Genomic DNA, 17709 nt, shown 5'->3' on the forward strand with positions numbered 1-17709 from the left:
GGCTGTAAGTGGCTTTTTGATCGGTGGATAGTGGATCCGTATACTGCGCTGTTTGTTACGGTGCGGTCATTGCTAACGTTGCTACAACTGGAGAAGCTAGCGGTTAGCAGACTTCATCTCTCGAGGGGGGGGGGTCTAACTCGGTGTTACGGTGCGTTGGACCATGGGTTAAACTTAAGCCGGAATATCCCTTTAAACGTCAGTGCTGTGTGATGGAACAATGACTCTGGAGAAAACAAGATTTCACTAATGACCACATCAGCAGACAGATGTTCAAACTCACTTTGTACACAGCTGCTCTGATTGGCTGTCTGCAGCTCACCTCTACTTCTGGTTATTTGTCCACCGTGGGGACAGGAGGGGGGTCCTGAAGAACCAGACTGGTCCCAGTCTGAGGTGAAGCACTGTCTGCAGAACCAGTGTCCACAGCTGGTGGAGACTGGATCCTTCAGGACGTCCTGACAGAGACCACAGCAGGACAGCTGCTGGTCCACAGAGACACCACTCCTCTTCCTCCTGTCAAGACATTTCTGTGTCACTCACAAACAAACAAGTACACAAGTGTTAGAGGCTCAGAGGCTGCAGTCTGGACATGCACTTTAGAGCAGAGAACGCTGCTCCATTTTAATATATGTTTATACAGTATGTTTATGTCCTTGCTGTGGTGTGTGACAAATTCAAACACATAATGCTTTAGACTTCAAAAGGATATGCCAACATTTTTTTTCGTGTCTTGCCTCATTCCCAAGTCCATGACAAGCAGATAGACACCATCCTTTCGACTGTGCGTGCAGTAACAAGGGAAGATAGAGCTGTATCCCCCGTAATTAGCTTAGCTCAAATGCTGGAAGTGTATAGGTAGTGTTAGCAGCCTGCCTCCTACCCGAGCCGAAATCAGCAGTCAGAAGCTGATTTCATTTTAGCTCTAAACTCTGTAAATATATCACATTTTTAGGCGAGAAAGTAGCCGTTTAGATCAGCAGTGTGTCGTTAATTTGTCTAAATACCAGCTGTTTACAATTTTGTTCGGACGAATTCGGCGCTACTCAAGCTAGCCGTTGTGACCAACGCACTTCCGGTTACTTTCACAAAATAAAACACCCGATGCCCTTTACATACAGAAAACCATGACGACAGAATTCGTGCTTTCACTTTGAAATAGGAAGCTAAACTACCCTCGATGTAGCTAGCTTGAACCAAAATAAACCGTCTTTGCTTGAACCCTCCGTTTTGACCGTTAGCAGCATTTGACCGCTCAAGATGCCTTACTGGAGAGTTTTGTCAGCTCTGAGATGAAGATCGGCCGCCGGTTTCCGTTTAGAGTTGCTGAAGAGTTTCTCTGATGACTTTAGGTGGAGGCAGGCTAACACTACCTGTAGCTCTCGTCACGACACACACATGGTTCTGTTCTTACTGGCATTTATTTGTCTTCTCCATCATTCGAATCATGCCGTATGCCTTTTGCACTTAGGTCATTATTCCATTATGCCTTATGCCTTATGCTTTTGCCTTTTGCCTTGTGCCGTGAGAACTGTTAACACAAATATATCAGCTCACAACGAAGATTATACATGAAGTAAATAAAGGCATAAATGTCGCGATGTGTAAACATAAACAAAGCGCTTCTCTAACACAAAGAAAAATACCTCGTTAGCCGCTGTTCGTGAAGAGAGGTTCTTGACATGCTTTTAGGCCATGCTTAGCAGTTCAGCATCACAGTGCAGCATTGATAAGTCTGCCGTAGCGCACACAGGTAATAAACATTGGTTCCGGGCCGAAACACAACAGCACCGATCGAAACAAACTTATAAAGTATATTATTAAATTAAAGCAGAAGTAAGTGATATATTTGTGTTAATATAAGTCTTAAATAGTTGTATCTTCCGACAGCAATCACTTACATAGAGTGTTTGGACTGAAACACGGGTCTGTCAGTCCCTCTGCTCTGCTCTGAGCCGAAGAGAAAACATTTATCGTATCCTACAGTTTTTATCCAATGAGGAGAGAGAACGGCATGCAGGGCTGTGTGTGCAGCCAAGGAACGCCGTGAATGTGGCGACGTAGCGACGAGGACTGTTATGGTGCGTTCAAGGAAACTCGTATTTTTCCGACCGTGAAGTGGTACCAGTTCGATCTGGTACGAGTTCACCGGTCGGAAGTTACGAGTGGCCGTTATAGTGACTTTCACAGGTAAAACAGGTCGGAGAAACACGAGTGGGTTGCCTGAAACGCTACAAAGTCGTAAGTTGTGACTTGAAGCTGTAATTTACGATTTCAAAAGCCTACCTGGAACGCAGCATTAGCGAAAACGACCGGACCACTTACTTCTGCTTTAACCCATGTTTTAACACACACATTAATTTACTTATTTAACATTTTTATCTAAATTATTCAACTACATGAAATTATGAATTATTATTTTAACACAATTACAACAGCACTTACACTACCCATACACTTCCAGCGTTTGAGCTAAACTAATTACGGGCGATACGGCTCTATCTCCCTTGTTACTGCACGCACAGTCGAAAGGATGGTGTCTATCTGCTGGTCATGGACTCTGCTTGTCATGGAAAAATATTGGCGTATCCCTTTAAAGGAGCCACTGTTCATAAGATCATGTATAAGAGCAAATTCCCAGATAAACACGCTATGGTAAGAAGTAAACTAAAAGTAATCCAGAGTATTCATAATACATTACTTTATTTAAAGGTATGGTCTGGAGTTTTGTTCGTTGCAATTTGTAAACAAAACACTGAAACTGCACCACTCCTCTCGAGCTCAACTGTGTAGCCTCCTGCCCATAGACTGTAAAAAATATGGACGTAGCATCCGTGACGTCACCCATTGGTTTTGGGGAGTCGTTTTTGTGACTCAAATATGGCGGCCTGAACAGCGCCATGTTGGATTGGCCGGCCGAGAACCCGCCCACTGGCCTCGAAGCAGCTGTCCACGGAGCTACTCGGACCTGTCACTCAACGTTTCCGCGCCCTAATTGGCCAGAATTTTCAACCTAATAATAGTAAAATGGTAGAGTTAAAAAAAAATTCACCCCCCTCAGAGTGTGTGCGGGGATAAAAACTATCGGTTGAGACCAAAAAACTTGTAGTTCAATGGGCTCTATGCACAGCTTCAGCACTTCCTGAATTTAAGGCAGGTCCTTTATTTCCTGTCTTACATTATTGGACACACTGATTAATCCAGGTGTGTCTGACCATTGTGACTACTCAGACACACCTGGATTAATCAGTGTGTCCAATAATGTAAGACACTGCTTTATAGTACACTGTAAGGCAGTGCACTGCCTTGTGCAGTGCACTAATTTGGACAGGCTTGTACTGTCTCAAATCAAACACTGCCGCTGCGCACTTACCGGAAATGACTCCACTTATTCTTCTATTTTTTAAATTCTGATACCTGCAACCATAGCAACCGGCCGTTGTAACCCTATCGCCGACACTTGACAGCGCTTTTTGCCAATCAAAACGAGCTATTAAGTTGTGTTTTATTGTGTTAGTGTTGTTGTTGTGCTGTTATGAGTGTTTTTAAAAGACATTTATGCCGGTGTCAGCTCTGTCGCTGCTCAAAGCAACCGCTGCCGTTTGAAAAGTAGTGACGTGTTTCCGCTACGTCACTAAGATGGCGGCTGTTAAGTGTGGAAAGTGTCCATCGATCCACACTCAATTTTCTTGCCGTTTGAGTGCGCCAATTGAGTGCTGTTTCTGTGGAAACTGTGGAGGTTTGATTGGGCTCCTGTTGATGTACCAACATTCACACTGAGGCTGATGACACAGTAATATAAGGACAACTGATGAAGAGTGTGTTAGTGCGTGTGTGTAACGGATGTGCACTCACTCCACCCATAAAGGACGTGCTAACCAACTTGCCAAGTGGTTGTCAACCTCTTGGCGAAGAGGTTAGCATCGCCGCCTGTCGTGTAGGAGATTAGGGTTTGAACCCCACCTAGGGCAGGCCGGGAGAAACACAACGCAGAGGGCCAGATATGATATTGGCTACATGTGCGTGCGCAAAGTTTCTGTGTCTGTTTCCTTCATTTGACTGAATTATCCTCAGCTCAGTTTACATTACAACCGTCTCTTACTGTGACTCTGAGGGTCCGGGTTCATGACTGAAGTTAATATAACGTCCATAGGACCGGTCGCTCTTCATAGACAGACAGATGGATCCTGGAGACTCTGCTCTCAGCCTGTGGTCCTGACAGTCTGTGGTCCTGCCATCTGAGGGTCCGGGTTCACGACTGAATTTAATATAACGTTCATTGGACTGGTCGCTCTTCAAAGACAGACAGATGGATCCTGGAGACTCTGCTCTCAGTCTGTGGTCCTGACATCTGCAAACACAAACATGTTTTCCAAATCAAAAACAAAATTGAGGAATTAACATATTCTGTTCATTTTGTGGGTGTTAATTGAATCTATAAGTCATCATCACTCCTTCTAAAAACAATCTCTGGAATTACATTGTTGTTGTTGATGTTGTTGTTGTTGTTGTTGTTGTGGTCTCAGATCTTTTGCAATAAACATTATCATGGTTGCTGACTTCATTTGTTATTAGCAACTAAAATATAACCTGTTTGTCACAGTGTAAACAGCACTTTACTGAAAATGGGATATTACATTTTCCATAATTACTATGTCATTATTTCAATATCTGTATTTATGTTCTACCATGTAAAAATAAGCTCATTGGCTTCTACTGAAGACTTGAATCTGTGAAAAATGTTATTTCCTGTTCTGCAGCACAACACACTGGACTCTGACCCAAAGACAGTTTGGACATTCACAGGTTTGTAGCAGCTCTCTTACTGTGACTCTGAGGGTCCAGGTTCAGGACCGAGGTCTGGAGGACGATTTTTAGACCAGTTACTCTTCAAAGACAAAGACACAGACTCTGCTCCATCTTCCTCTTCCTCCACATTAACACTCATGTCCAGGACTTCAGTGAGTCTGACTGTGAGAAAACACACACAGACACATGTTAAAACAAGTCGAGTTGACTTTAGATATTTACACACCCATCCCACAGCCCCATCTTCTCAAAAAAAGACAAAAAACAACAACTCAAATTACAATATTAAGTGTTGTAAGGTATGGCGCGCACACACACACACACACACACACACACACACACACACACACACACAAACATACACACACATCCTTGTAATACTATCTTTGTGAGAACACTCATTGACATAATGTATTCCCTAATACATTCCCTTAATTTAATATAAGGGCGATTCTTCAATTAGGTGCACTTTTAGCCATGTGAACTTGAATAAAAAAGTTATTCAAAACTAACCTAACACAGTCTCATAAGTTTAAATAGTTTGTCTAGTTTTAAGATCTGTAAGAGGACAAACTTAGATTACAAGACAAATTGTTAATTTTTTCTGATCTGCGATAAACAAATGTAATTTCCACCACATCTCAATATACAACTGTTATGTAATTATTAAATATCTTATACCACTCTAAAATTATCTGAGACCCTTTTTGTAACTATTTTTTTACACTTCTCTCCCCCTCTCCCTCCCTGCAGCCTTTTGCTGTGCGTATTGTTACTTATATTTAATTGCCATGCTCATCATTTCTGTTTTTTTCTCATCCATATATATTTTTAGGGTCATCCTGCATATCATCTCCTTTCCAACCTCTGGCCTGTTGCATCTCTTTCACTGCTCTGAAACCCTGTCTGTTTTCCGTTTGTATTTGTGTGGCATGATGAATTTTGGTTTAAAATTAAGAATTGTCACATAGTTTTATTGATCAAATGTAATACAATGTACAATAACAATGCAATACAATAAAGTAATATATAGGCTAGTAAATAATCATAAGTTGATTGCCCTTTGGCACAAATTACCCCAAGGCCACCATTTTGAAAAAAAATGCACCCCCCCCCAGCTGTTTTGAGCTAGCATCATGCTAACTGTATAGACTCATGGTTTAGCTTACTAAAGCACTAAAACATGTGCGAACTGTTTTCAAAATTGTCCATAACTGTTCAAACACCATAAAAAAAACCTTGATCATAGTTTTACTTTGGAGGGCAAAAAATTGTTTTTTGAACGTAAATGTGCATATCTCTCAAGCCATTGTATCTCCCTTCTTTACAAGATGAGTTAAATGGATGCCTGATGATTTTCTAGATAACAGGGAACTACTTGCCCCTTGGCACCAATTACCCCATCCTCCCCTAATGTGGTGGAAATGAGTCATTTCTACAGTATTTTGTGAAAAAATGCAGACTAGCTTAACCCCTCAGTTTTGGCTGACGTGCTTGTCAGTGCCCGATCCGTACCCGGAACACGATCCGTTCCAGACTTCTGCGCATGCGCCGTTTTACGGCATTAGCTTCAAAGCTATGCTAACTGATAGCCTAGCAGTAGAGCAGCTAAAAGTCCGCCTTAGCGTTGTTAAAACGTCACTTTATTAATTTTAAATATTTTTTCATACGAGAAAGTCACAGTTTAGAGTCCTAATCTGTGGTCAGTTTATCCAACTGACGTCTGTTTGGAAGTTTGCTCCGAGGTTTTGGGAGAAGTGCAGAGCTAGCTGGGAGCAGCTACCTGGGAGTAGCCACCGGGAGCTAGCTCGCTGCTCGGCTCATCTCAGAGGCAGCAGCCGGCCGGCTGAGGGGATCGACCGGTCACCCAGACGTCGTCACGCCGGTGGAGAAAGCGAGCAGATTAATTCATGGTCTCATTGATTAGTTTGTGTAAATGAAAAGTGTGTGCTGGTCAGAGGAGCAGTGCTGACTTGCTGCTGTCTGTATGTGCAGAAATCACCACATTTACATCAATAAATAAATGTTTTACAATTAACTGATCGATCTACATTACATTTAATTTAATCAGAAATAGAACAGAGGGGAATTCGTTGTGACGTGCTTGTGTTTTTCCTCATTGACCGTCTGTGTTTTCATCCATATCCGCGGTGTCTGCCGTAAACTAAAAGAAGGGGGGAAGTGCGCATGTGCGTGCATGTGCGTGCACATGCGCAGAACGGATCTGGAACGGATCGTGTTCCGGGTACGGATCGGGCACTGACAGTGCTCTTAGCTGGATCTCCCCTCCGCCCCATTCACACCCGCGAAACACAGAAATGAGAAAAAAAAGTAATAAACACACATCAACACTTATAGCGCTAACGCTACTAATGAGCGACTCTGACAGCACTAGTAGCGCCGGCTACCGGCTGTTCCGGCCGGAGCAGAGCCGCAAACGATTCCCATCCAGCCAACTGTTAGCAGCTGTTAGCCACAGCAGAGTCGTTAGCCGCAGGCAGCAGCCGGTGCTGATTGGTCGGGGAGCTGGTGGCCGGTGACGAAAGCTGCCTCCAAAACGTCATCAGCCTCCAATTGACCCTTCGCCAACTCCTCCCACAAACGGCTATTGTCCAATCCTACGTTAGCAACCGTAACTATAGGCCTGGCAAGCTTTCCGCAGTGAGTCATTACGTTTGCTTTTGTGGACACATTTTGAGACTAGGACGAAAAACATTTGTTTGTAGAGAAGGATGTTGTTGTTGCTGCTGCTACTACGGCGGCGGCGGCGGCGGCAGCAGCAATATAGAGATGTTCAGATATGAGCGGACTTTTTTTTCGACTTGAGCAAGTGTAAATATGGGGATAACCATATGTTCACCTCCGAAATGACAGCTGTACTTTTACCGCGTTTACCTGGGCTTTTAGGTGAGGGATCCTCCAGGCAGGGACTGCTTTCACTGACTGATACAGCGGTGGGAGAAAACAAAACAGCAGCCAAAGCTGTATGTGGTTCACAATCGCCCAAAAACTTGCAGTTTGACAACGTTTCATGACCAGTGAGATGACGTAAGTCTTCGTGGGTTGATAGACGGTAAAATTACCTGTCCTTACTGCTGCTCTGTACATTGTCCAGTCGTGTCGTTGAACAGATGTTTTATCCTCCTGCGCGAGTCACGTCACTGAAAACTATGAATGATCTTTGTGATTTCTTCTCTCTATTATCTCAGAACAGTTTATCCAGAAATTTGCTGATATTTCCTTTGAAATCGATACCAAATACTGCCAGGACCATGGCTGGGAGTGAAAGCTTGCCCGCCGTAGCAACAGTAACCAAGGGGGCGGGGCTTACGCGAAGGGTCAATTCAGCCAATCGAAAAATTCGATTGTAATACCCGTGTTTCAACCCACAGAGGGCAGTCACTGACATTTTTACTACAAAATACACCAAATTGAAATATTTTGACTAAAATGTCAAGAGTTGGACCAGAATCAATTGACAATACCACTTCATACCCAAATATATTTGTTTTCAGCAGAAAAAAGTGGTTTAGGGGTTTAGTTACTCTTTAACTTATTAGCTTTGAATTGATAGGACTTAGCATTTCATGTAGCCTATGCAAAATACACTTTTAAAAAAACTTTTAAAAAACACCCATGAAGGTATAACATGTTTGGAAATGGCGTGCAATATACTGATCGAGCAATATTTATCTTAAACAGCAGCTAAACCCCTCAGTTTTGGATGACGTGCTCTAAGCTTGAAATTCAAAAAATGCCTTGATTATGGGCGGGACTCAGGAGTAGGCTACTCTCAAACTGCCTCTGCACACAATAGGGTAGCGCTACGACCAATCAGAGCAAAGAGCAGGATGACGTTAGCCTGACAAGCCAATTAAAATGTATGTCATCATCGCGTTAAGCCCGCCCAACGACTCTCTAAACAGATAAAGCGCTGTGATTGGTGAACACAAACGGTGTTCGAGACTCAAAAAGTTCCTATGGCTCGTTTCTAGACCCACCTACGGAGCAAATATATTTGCTGCCGCTAGGGTGCGTCTAGATTTCTAGGCTACCAAATTGAAATATTTTGACTAAAATGTCAAAAGTTGGACCAGAATCAATCGACAATATGTTTCATACCCAAATATATTTGTTTTCAGCAGAGAAAAGTGGTTTAGGGGTTTAGTTGCTCATTCATTTTTCTTCAATAGTTGTTGATGAAATTGAAAATTCCCTCCATGTCCAACATGTGCTCTGATGTCAGTGTACATTGCCATAGAAACCATCCATACAATCTCTGATAATTTTTTAAGGGGACATTGCAGTGCTGTGGTGGAAATGCATAGATATAGAAACATATATATCTGGCTATATCTGGCGATACGCCAGGGGGGCCGCCATATTGCGCAGGACACAGAACACAGGTTAACAGCTCTGGTCACTGAATTGTTAGACTACACTACAATTTGCGCGTCTGTGTGTTTTCCTTTTTATTTTTTAAATAATATTCAGTTATATGCAGGTGAGTGAGCAAGGGCGAGAGAAACAGCGTGTGCGCAGAAGATGCAGGTTGACCGGCAAAAACTGAAACGAGACGGTTAAAGAGAGGAAAAACACAGAATATAGCTACAATAAGAGACTTTGTCCCATCGTCACGAGTGAGGAAGGATCGGATGGTGGCCCAGGTTTAGTGATGAGGAAACTGTCACTGTCAGTTGCACATCTGTCAGCAGCTGCTCCAAACAGACACGTCACTAACTTTAATTTGAAGGGACAGATTTGATGTTGATTTTGTTAACAGGGACTTTGTTGCACCCAAACATTAAGCATATATCTGTTGGCTGCTGTCTTATCGTTCAATCCTTCCGCCCAGCCCCCCCTCCACGGTGCATCTTCCCTCTTTGTCCAAAGCGGGAGATGACAGGAAGAGTCTGAGAACTACTTAATTGAAGCTACATTTTGTTGCGAGTTGGCTCCGGCGCCGTGCACACTGTTGTGATCTTGTTATTGTATGTATCTTATTAAAGTGTAAACTATGGGTCTCTCTAGTAGATGACACACTCAGAGGCGAGGCTGTTACTCGTGCTTACTTTAGTAGCCGCTCCATTCAACGACAACATACAGAGCCATCGATCCCCGAGCACCTGGAGTCAGAGTCATAAACAGTCGAGCTCAGAGTGATCGATCAGATACACCACATCCCCCTTTTCCAAGAATGAGATATCTTCATGCACCTAGTGGCATCAACTTCATTAACATCAAACTGTAATGTGCTCAATATCAAATATCCAAAATCTGGTAACACATATTTCTGTTTAGCACTTACTCAGTATTAACAAATCACTTTCCATTTTCTATGTAAACATATCAGAAAACATATCTCTTAGGTTAACTCTTAAAGGAACCACTTGTTTTCATTAGAAGAATTCTTTTATAAACATGTCAATAAAACATTTAATCAAATCTTGTCTGTGTCGTCCCTTTCATTTCTTTCTCCTGTTTTTTTTTTTTTTTAAATAACCATGAACACTCGGTCACAAGACCACGAACTAGTCTCTGAACCTGACGGGACGTCTCACTACTCTGCCACTTCTGGTGCAGTATGCAGGTGAACTGCTCACATCCAAAGGCGGCACGACCAGTGGTGGTGGATCTTGCGGCGGCAGGTCAGTAGACCCATGTGTCTGTGAGTGTGTGCCTTCTGGATCTTCATCCAAGCCAGTGTCTCTGAACAGACTTGGATGTATCCTCCTGAGATGTCGCCTGTTCCTCCTCAAAGCCTTTCCTGCTGGAGTCAGCACGTTGTATGAGCGAGGCTCATGTCTCCGGCCTGTCACTATGGCTGGCTCCCAGCCACGCCGTGTCTGCATGTGTATGGTGGTACCTGGATCCAATGCAGGCAGTGGCTTGGCGTTTTGGTCGTGGTATAGACGCTGGCGAGACTGCAAGTCCTGTATCCTGCTGTGTATGTGCCGTGGGGTGGACTGCTTTAGCAAAGCACTGGAGTATGGAAGCGTACTGCGCAGGGCTCTCCCCATCAACATCTGTGCAGGTGTCATGTTCAACCCTGTCACTGGCGTGTTCCTCAGTGACAGCAGGACGAGATGTGGGTCTGTGCCAGTCTGCATTGCTTTCTTCAGTGCGTGTTTTACAGTCTTTATGGTCCTCTCCGCAAGTCATAGGCGGCGCTAGGGCAGAAGGAATGGGGAAGCTACGGGACAAAAAAAAAAAAGAAAAAGAAAAAAAAGTCTTTACCCAGGCAGATATACTGTAGCCTATATAGTTTTGATGTTCATCAAACTGAGATGCAGCAGAATGATTCCTTTCATTCTCTACTTGTTTTTTTGTTGTTGTTTTTTTTTTGCTTTTGTAGTGGCCCATAATTAACCTAATCAATGTTCTTACCCTAAGCAGCACGCCACGGGGCGTTTGTGTCATATTTTTCAACTATTTCTTCAGGTTTAAATCCTCTTAGTTGTCGCTCTCGATGTACAGAAGCAACAGAGTTGACAGTAGGCTATCTGCTGTGCCATTGTCCTCATCCAGTTGCGCAACTCCTGTGAGAATGTGCTCACACAGGTGTCCAGAGGTAGGCCGGTGACTGGAGGAGGGAGGCAGTAGGTGTCCGGGCGGTCGGGGCTGCTGTCTGGACGTAACTTAGGCCAGTGACTGGAGGAGGGTGTGCGCAGGTGTTCGGGGGGGCGCGGCTGTCCGGAGGTAGACCGGTGACTCGCGGGCAGTGGCCGGTATCCGGGGGGGGGCAGCCGGTGTCATCATGGAGGCCAGTGGCAGGAGAGAAGGCGGCAGCCGGTCGTGGAAGCATCGTGGTCGGCTTCATTGCTGCTGCTTCATGGGACTCTCGGACTCGTCAATTTTGATATTCAAAAACCTTCTAATGTCCGTTTTACCGGGCTTTTTTCTTTTAATTTCGCTGGACTGTCAGTGACTACAGTAGCATAGCGAGGCAAAGGGGTAAAGCTTCTACGCTGCGCGTTGTAGCTACGCCGTGTGTACTTAATGACGCAGGTAACCAGTCATATACCACTGAAATAAAAAATAAATAAACCATCGACATAGATAATACTTTAAAAATGTGTGTTTTAATGTATTTCCCACCTCTTTCTAAAATATAATTTAAAAACAACAACGAAAAAAAAAACATTATTTTATTTTTTCATTTTATTATTTGTGATGATTCATTTTCTGTGACAATCTAGGGGAAGCTAAGCTTCCCTTAGCCTATTGATAGCGCCGCCTATGCCGCAAGTCCATTGGACCGCGGATATCCAGGGCTGGAGTGTGTGAGCTTGAACTCCCATGAGGCTGCAAACGACCTCATCTCATAGCTGGCAAAAGGAACGTGGTCACTCACCAGCTCTCTGGGAATCCCGTGCCTGGCAAAAACAGACTTCATTTTCTGGATTACTGTTCGAGCTGTTAAATCAGGCAAGTTCAGCACTTCTGGATATTTTGTCAGATAATCCACTAATAACAGATAGGACTGACCTTCGAGTTGGAAAATGTCAGCTCCAACCTTCATCCACGGGAGCTCAGGAACTTCATGTGTGATGAGTGGCTCTTTCTGCTGTAGTGGCTGAAACTGCTGACACTGCATACATTTCTCCACTGTTATCTCTGGCCGCGTTCAGACTGCCAGCCAAAATCCGATTTTTAGCCCATCCAGACTGGAACTGGATGGCTCTTTTTAAGTCTGAACAGTCCCAAATCACATGAAATCCGATTTTTGCAAAACGGATCGAAACCAACTCCAGGAGGTAGTTTCAGATCGCATTTGGACAGATGCGTCTCAGTCTGAACAGCTCCAAACACTCAGATCGGTTTTGACTGTCCGTGACGTCACTCTCCGCGGCGCCGTCACTGTGTTACAGGTCCCGTATGGTCCCGTAAGCTCCAGTTAAACATCAATTTCCTTCTTATTACTTTTATTTTATGCAAACTACCGTGTTGTCGGCGACAGGAGTGACGGCGACGGCGCGCTCCAACTCTGGGGTGCTGGAGTTTCCCATCTCTGTGGCTGCACACGCACACGCACACACGCACACACCAGTCTCTGGTACACGTACACGTACACACACACCAGGCGGGCTGAGGTTGAAACTAGCGGGGCAGTGCGGCTGCAGCACCGGGCAGATCACTGTGCTGCAGCTGATCTGCCCGGTGCTGCAGCCGCTGCGTCCGGGAGGCATCGCCTGTCACATACAGCGTAGCCTCCGCTCCGACGTCGTTGCTACAGCAACCTGTCAGCTCGGTCAATAATGTGGCCTAGTCTGAACAGAGCCAAATGCGATTTGGACACTTGCTAAAAACAGTGTGGACAGTCAGCCCTAAAAATCGGATATGAGAAGGAATCAGATTTGAATCAGATATGCCTGCAGTCTGAACGCGGCCTCTATGTCGCGTGTCATGCCGGGCCAGTAGAGGACCTTTCTTGCTTTGGCCTTTGTGCGCTGGACACCCTGATGAGCTAGATGAAGCTTCTCCAACATCACTTTTCTGAGGCTCTGTGGTATGATGATTTTATCTCCCACCATGATGACGTCGTTCTGGATGCTGATGTCGTGTCGCAATGGCCAGTAGCTGTGAAGGCTCTTGTCCAAGCTGTGTCTCCTCGCGGGCCAGCCGTTCAGATGCTTCTCACACACAGCTTGTAGTACACTGTCTGCAGCGGTGGCAGTTTTCAGCTGCTTGAGTGTCTCCTCACTCAATGCATCGGTGGCCTCCACGGCGTATACGACTTTCTCCTCACAGGGGTTCTCATCCACATTGTCACCATCTCTGCTCACTGTAGCTCGTGACAGTGCGTCTGCAATATACATGTGTTTGCCTGGGGTGTAAGTAATGTTCAGATCATACCTTTGCAGTTGCAACAACATGCCTTGTAGTCGTGCAGGAGCTTTGTTCAATGGCTTTCTGACTATGGCCTCTAGAGGCTTATGATCTGACTGCACAGTCACTGGTCTGCCAAAGACGTACTGATGAAATCTTTTGGCTGCGAAGACTATGGCGAGCAGCTCTTTCTCTATTTGAGCATACCTCTTTTCCGTTTCCGTGAGTGCTCGCGAGGCATAGCAGAGAGGCTGTCCATCTTGTAGCAGACACGCTCCTAATCCATCCTTCGATGCGTCTGCTTGTAGTGTTAGTGGCTTTTTGTGGTCGTAATACCTCAACACTGGTGCCTGTGTGAGAGCAGTTTTTAAGGTCTCTAGTGCTGCACTGTGGTGTGGGCACCACTGCCACGCCGCATCTTTCTTAAGCAACTGTCTGAGTGGTGCAGTCAGTGAGGCCTCATTTGGTACATACTGTGCCAAGAACTTGGTCATTCCCAACAGGCGTTGGAGGCTTTGTTTATCATCTGGGGGCGGCATGTCGACGATAGCCTTGATCTTTGCATCATCAGCCCTCTGTCCTGCTGAGGTGATTATGTGTCCCATATATTTCACAGTGTCAACCTTGTACTGTATTTTGTCCTTGTTAAACTTCACATTTGCTGCCTTTGCCCTCTCCATCACTTCATGAAGGATCTTGTCATGTTCATGTTCTGAGGCTGCAGCTATTATCATGTCGTCTGCAACAATGTGCACACCTGGGATATCACCAAAGGTCTCGCAGTTCTTTTGCTGGAACACTTCGCTGGCTGATTTAATCCCAAAAGGAAGCCTAAGGAAGCGGTATCGACCCCATGGTGTGTTGAAGGTGCACAATTTTGAAGATGGCTCATCCAGCTTAATCTGCCAGTATCCGTCTTTTTCATCCAGGATGGTGAAGATGGTTTTTCCTGCAAGTTTGCTCCGCACATCCTCAGGAGTAGGAATGGAGTAGTGCTGGCGTTTGACCGCTTCATTCAGGTTACAAGGGTCCAAACACACCCTTAGTGACCCATTTTTCTTCTTTGTGGCGACCAGACTGTTCACCCATTCAGTCGGCTCGTTGACAGGCTTTATCACCTCTCTCCTCTCCAGATCTTGTAGTGTGTCTTTCAGTGAGTCCATGATCGAAAGAGGAATGTTTCTGCAACCATGAATCACAGGGGGGACAGATGGGTCAACATGTATATGATGTACACCAGGAAACTCACCCAGTCCTGTGAAGATCTCAGCATACTTTTCAATCAGCTCCTGCTTTGTGGATGGTGGTTTTGACGGCTGTGGGGGCGTTGTGAGTGCTTCAACCCTCTTCACCAGCCCCAGCTCTGTACATGCTTCACCTCCCAGAATCGCTTTGTCTGCCTGTCTGGTTACATGGAACTCCACTGTAGCTGTGTGTCTGGCAGTTTTACACTGCAGGGATGCAACACCACATGAAGGCAGGCGGGCTCCACCAAAAGCGATTAACACAGTCTTTGTGGGGCGCAGTAGAATGTGACCTGGCAGCTGCTTAAAAATGGACATAGGTAGCACACTTGCATCAGCGCCTGTGTCAAGTTTAAATTTTATTGCTACACCTCTGATGCTGGCTGTTTCAAACCACTTGCCATCCTTTGTGAGGCTAGCTGCTTTTTGTCCATTACTGTCTATCATGCCAATATACAAGGAATCCACTTCACTCTCAATGTTATTTACACTCTTAGCCATGAAGTTGCCACGTTTCTCACCAACTGTGCGACATACTTTGGAGAAGTGATTATTTTTTCCGCACTTGTGACACACTGCTCCGTAAGCTGGGCATTGACGGGGCTCATGCTGTCTTCCACATTTTTGACAGTTCATTGTGGTCTGTTTCTTGGCCTTGTTGAACCTGTTGCTTATTCGCTTGTGTCCTTTTATTTTCTCCATAGCATCAACTGGAGCATCACATGTGACAGGGGTCATCTGCATCGCCTGTATCTGTGTCTTGGCGAGTTCTGTTGACCTACATATGTCAATGGCTCTTTGAAGTGTAAGTCCATTTTCACGGAGTAGTCTTTCTTTAAGACGAGGATCATTAATGCTGAACACTAGCTTATCCCTCAGCATATCATCTTCACTTCGGCCGAACTCACAGTCTTTACTTTTCTGACGCAGTTCTGTGACATACCTGTCCACTGTGATTCCAGATGACATCGCATGGGACCAGAACAGATGCCGTTCAAACACAACGTTCTTCTGTGGGCTACAGTACTCTTTGAATGCCGTGAGAACATCCTCCATCGACGTGTCATCATCTCCAGACGGAACAATATACAGTGTGTTATACACTTCCAATGCTTCCTCGCCTATGGTATGAAGCAGGATGGCTTTTTTAACCTCCTCTTCTTTATCTGACGCACCTGAAGCAACCATGTACAGGCGAAAGCGTTGTTCCCATCTGCGCCAGTTTTCAGCGACATTGCCAGTGAGTATTAGCTGTGACGGCGGCTTGAACTGCTCCATTCTCACGATGTAGCTGTCCAGTGTTAGCAGAATGCTAACTCTCCTTTCTTTTCTTTTTTAGCGTGCACACAGTACCTCGGCTCACTCCGCAACTCCGTCTTCTGACACCATGTTGTGATCTTGTTATTGTATGTATCTTATTAAAGTGTAAACTATGGGTCTCTCTAGTAGATGACACACTCGGAGGCGAGGCTGTTACTCGTGCTTACTTTAGTAGCCGCTCCATTCAACGACAACATACAGAGCCATCGATCCCCGAGCACCTGGAGTCAGAGTCATAAACAGTTGAGCTCAGAGTGATCGATCAGATACACCACACACACTGTTTCGGCTGCTTCCAGGATAATGTAGTTAATTTGGTGGTGGGGACCAAATTGTTCTTGACGTCCCCAGCGTAAATGACACCTAGATTTAATCAGAATCTGGGGTTACAACCATGGTTACCACGTCAGTCCTTTAGAACTTCAGCCGTGCGCAAAATGGCGGACCAGCAGACGGTGGCACTTGTCGGCACTATGGAACGCAGCATATCTATGTGGAAATGACTGTGATACTGTGCGACAGCTATAAAAAATCATATGGCTGTCTCACATTAAACACTATAATGTATTTTAGTTATTTTACTGATACTTAATTCAGGCACATTAGTAGTTTTCAAATATATCACACTTTAAACATTATTTTCATTGTTGAAGTTTAAAAGTCTGCGTGTGCGACAAGGGGAAAACAGTGATTTTTCTGTAAGAATGTTTCAAAGTATGAAAAAATTGGTGGTAATTTTTTTCTATGGTGGTTTTATTGTTAGTTTGACAAAGAAAGTGGAATTTGTACAAAATGATGCATTTTTTATAAATATGACCAAAGAACATAAAAGTGCCCGTAGTCTAAGAATCACCCATAAACCTAATTATGACCTACAGTAAAGTCTTAACCCTCAAACAGCCCTTGGAAAAAGTGAGGACTGGCCAAAATATCCCCCCCCCCCCCCCCCCCCCCCCCCCACACAACACACACACACACACACACACAGAGCTCCTTCCTGTTTATTTCTTTTCTCACAGTGTGTCTGAAGTTCGCTGTGACTCTTCTTCCCTCCACGGTCACAAACAAAACTGACTCACACACTCCCACTCTTCAATAATGACCATATGATGATAAAGTTGTGTTAACACTTACCCTCTTGCATCTGACTTCAGTCCCCCCCTTTCTGCTCCGACCGCTTTGCTATTTGAAGTCACTGAACAGTTTCGTACTAGGTGGGGCAGAGCCGGGGGCGGCCAACCCAACGCACGTACACAAGAAAACATGACTGACCATAGACTGGACTGCACATACACAAGAATTTGATTTTTTTTTTTCAATTTTTATGGACAACACATGAGTATGAATACGAATGAGTACTATTTCTAAACCGTCTTTGCTTTGGTTGTGAATGTGATTTAACCATATCACAAAAGATCTTTGTTATCACCCGACAGGCTAAAGACATGGATGTATTATATGGCTAAAGACTACAACGCTAAGGATTCTGGGTAATAAATTAACCGCC

The 17709-nt window shown here is 44.7% G+C and overlaps 1 protein-coding gene and 1 long non-coding RNA gene across 2 annotated transcripts in view; one reads left to right on the forward strand and one right to left on the reverse strand.

The window, feature by feature from the left end:
- Positions 1-14801, reverse strand: part of LOC146973081 (uncharacterized) — a 107839-nt gene extending 93038 nt beyond the window's left edge. The window contains exons 1-2 of the mRNA XM_085799066.1: positions 13268-14801; positions 12753-12826 (exon numbers count right to left, since the gene is read on the reverse strand). Coding sequence (XP_085655192.1) covers positions 12753-12826; positions 13268-14801 — 1608 coding nt within the window. The remainder of the gene's footprint in view (positions 1-12752; positions 12827-13267) is intronic.
- LOC146973073 (uncharacterized) overlaps positions 1-17709 on the forward strand; it is a 430259-nt gene that overhangs the window by 392147 nt on the left and 20403 nt on the right. The gene's annotated exons all lie outside the window — the stretch shown is intronic.

The sequence above is a fragment of the Trachurus japonicus genome, chromosome 15, assembly GCF_045865225.1.
Source record: "Trachurus japonicus isolate A0001 chromosome 15, Traja_1.0".
Taxonomy (NCBI): domain Eukaryota; kingdom Metazoa; phylum Chordata; class Actinopteri; order Carangiformes; family Carangidae; genus Trachurus; species Trachurus japonicus.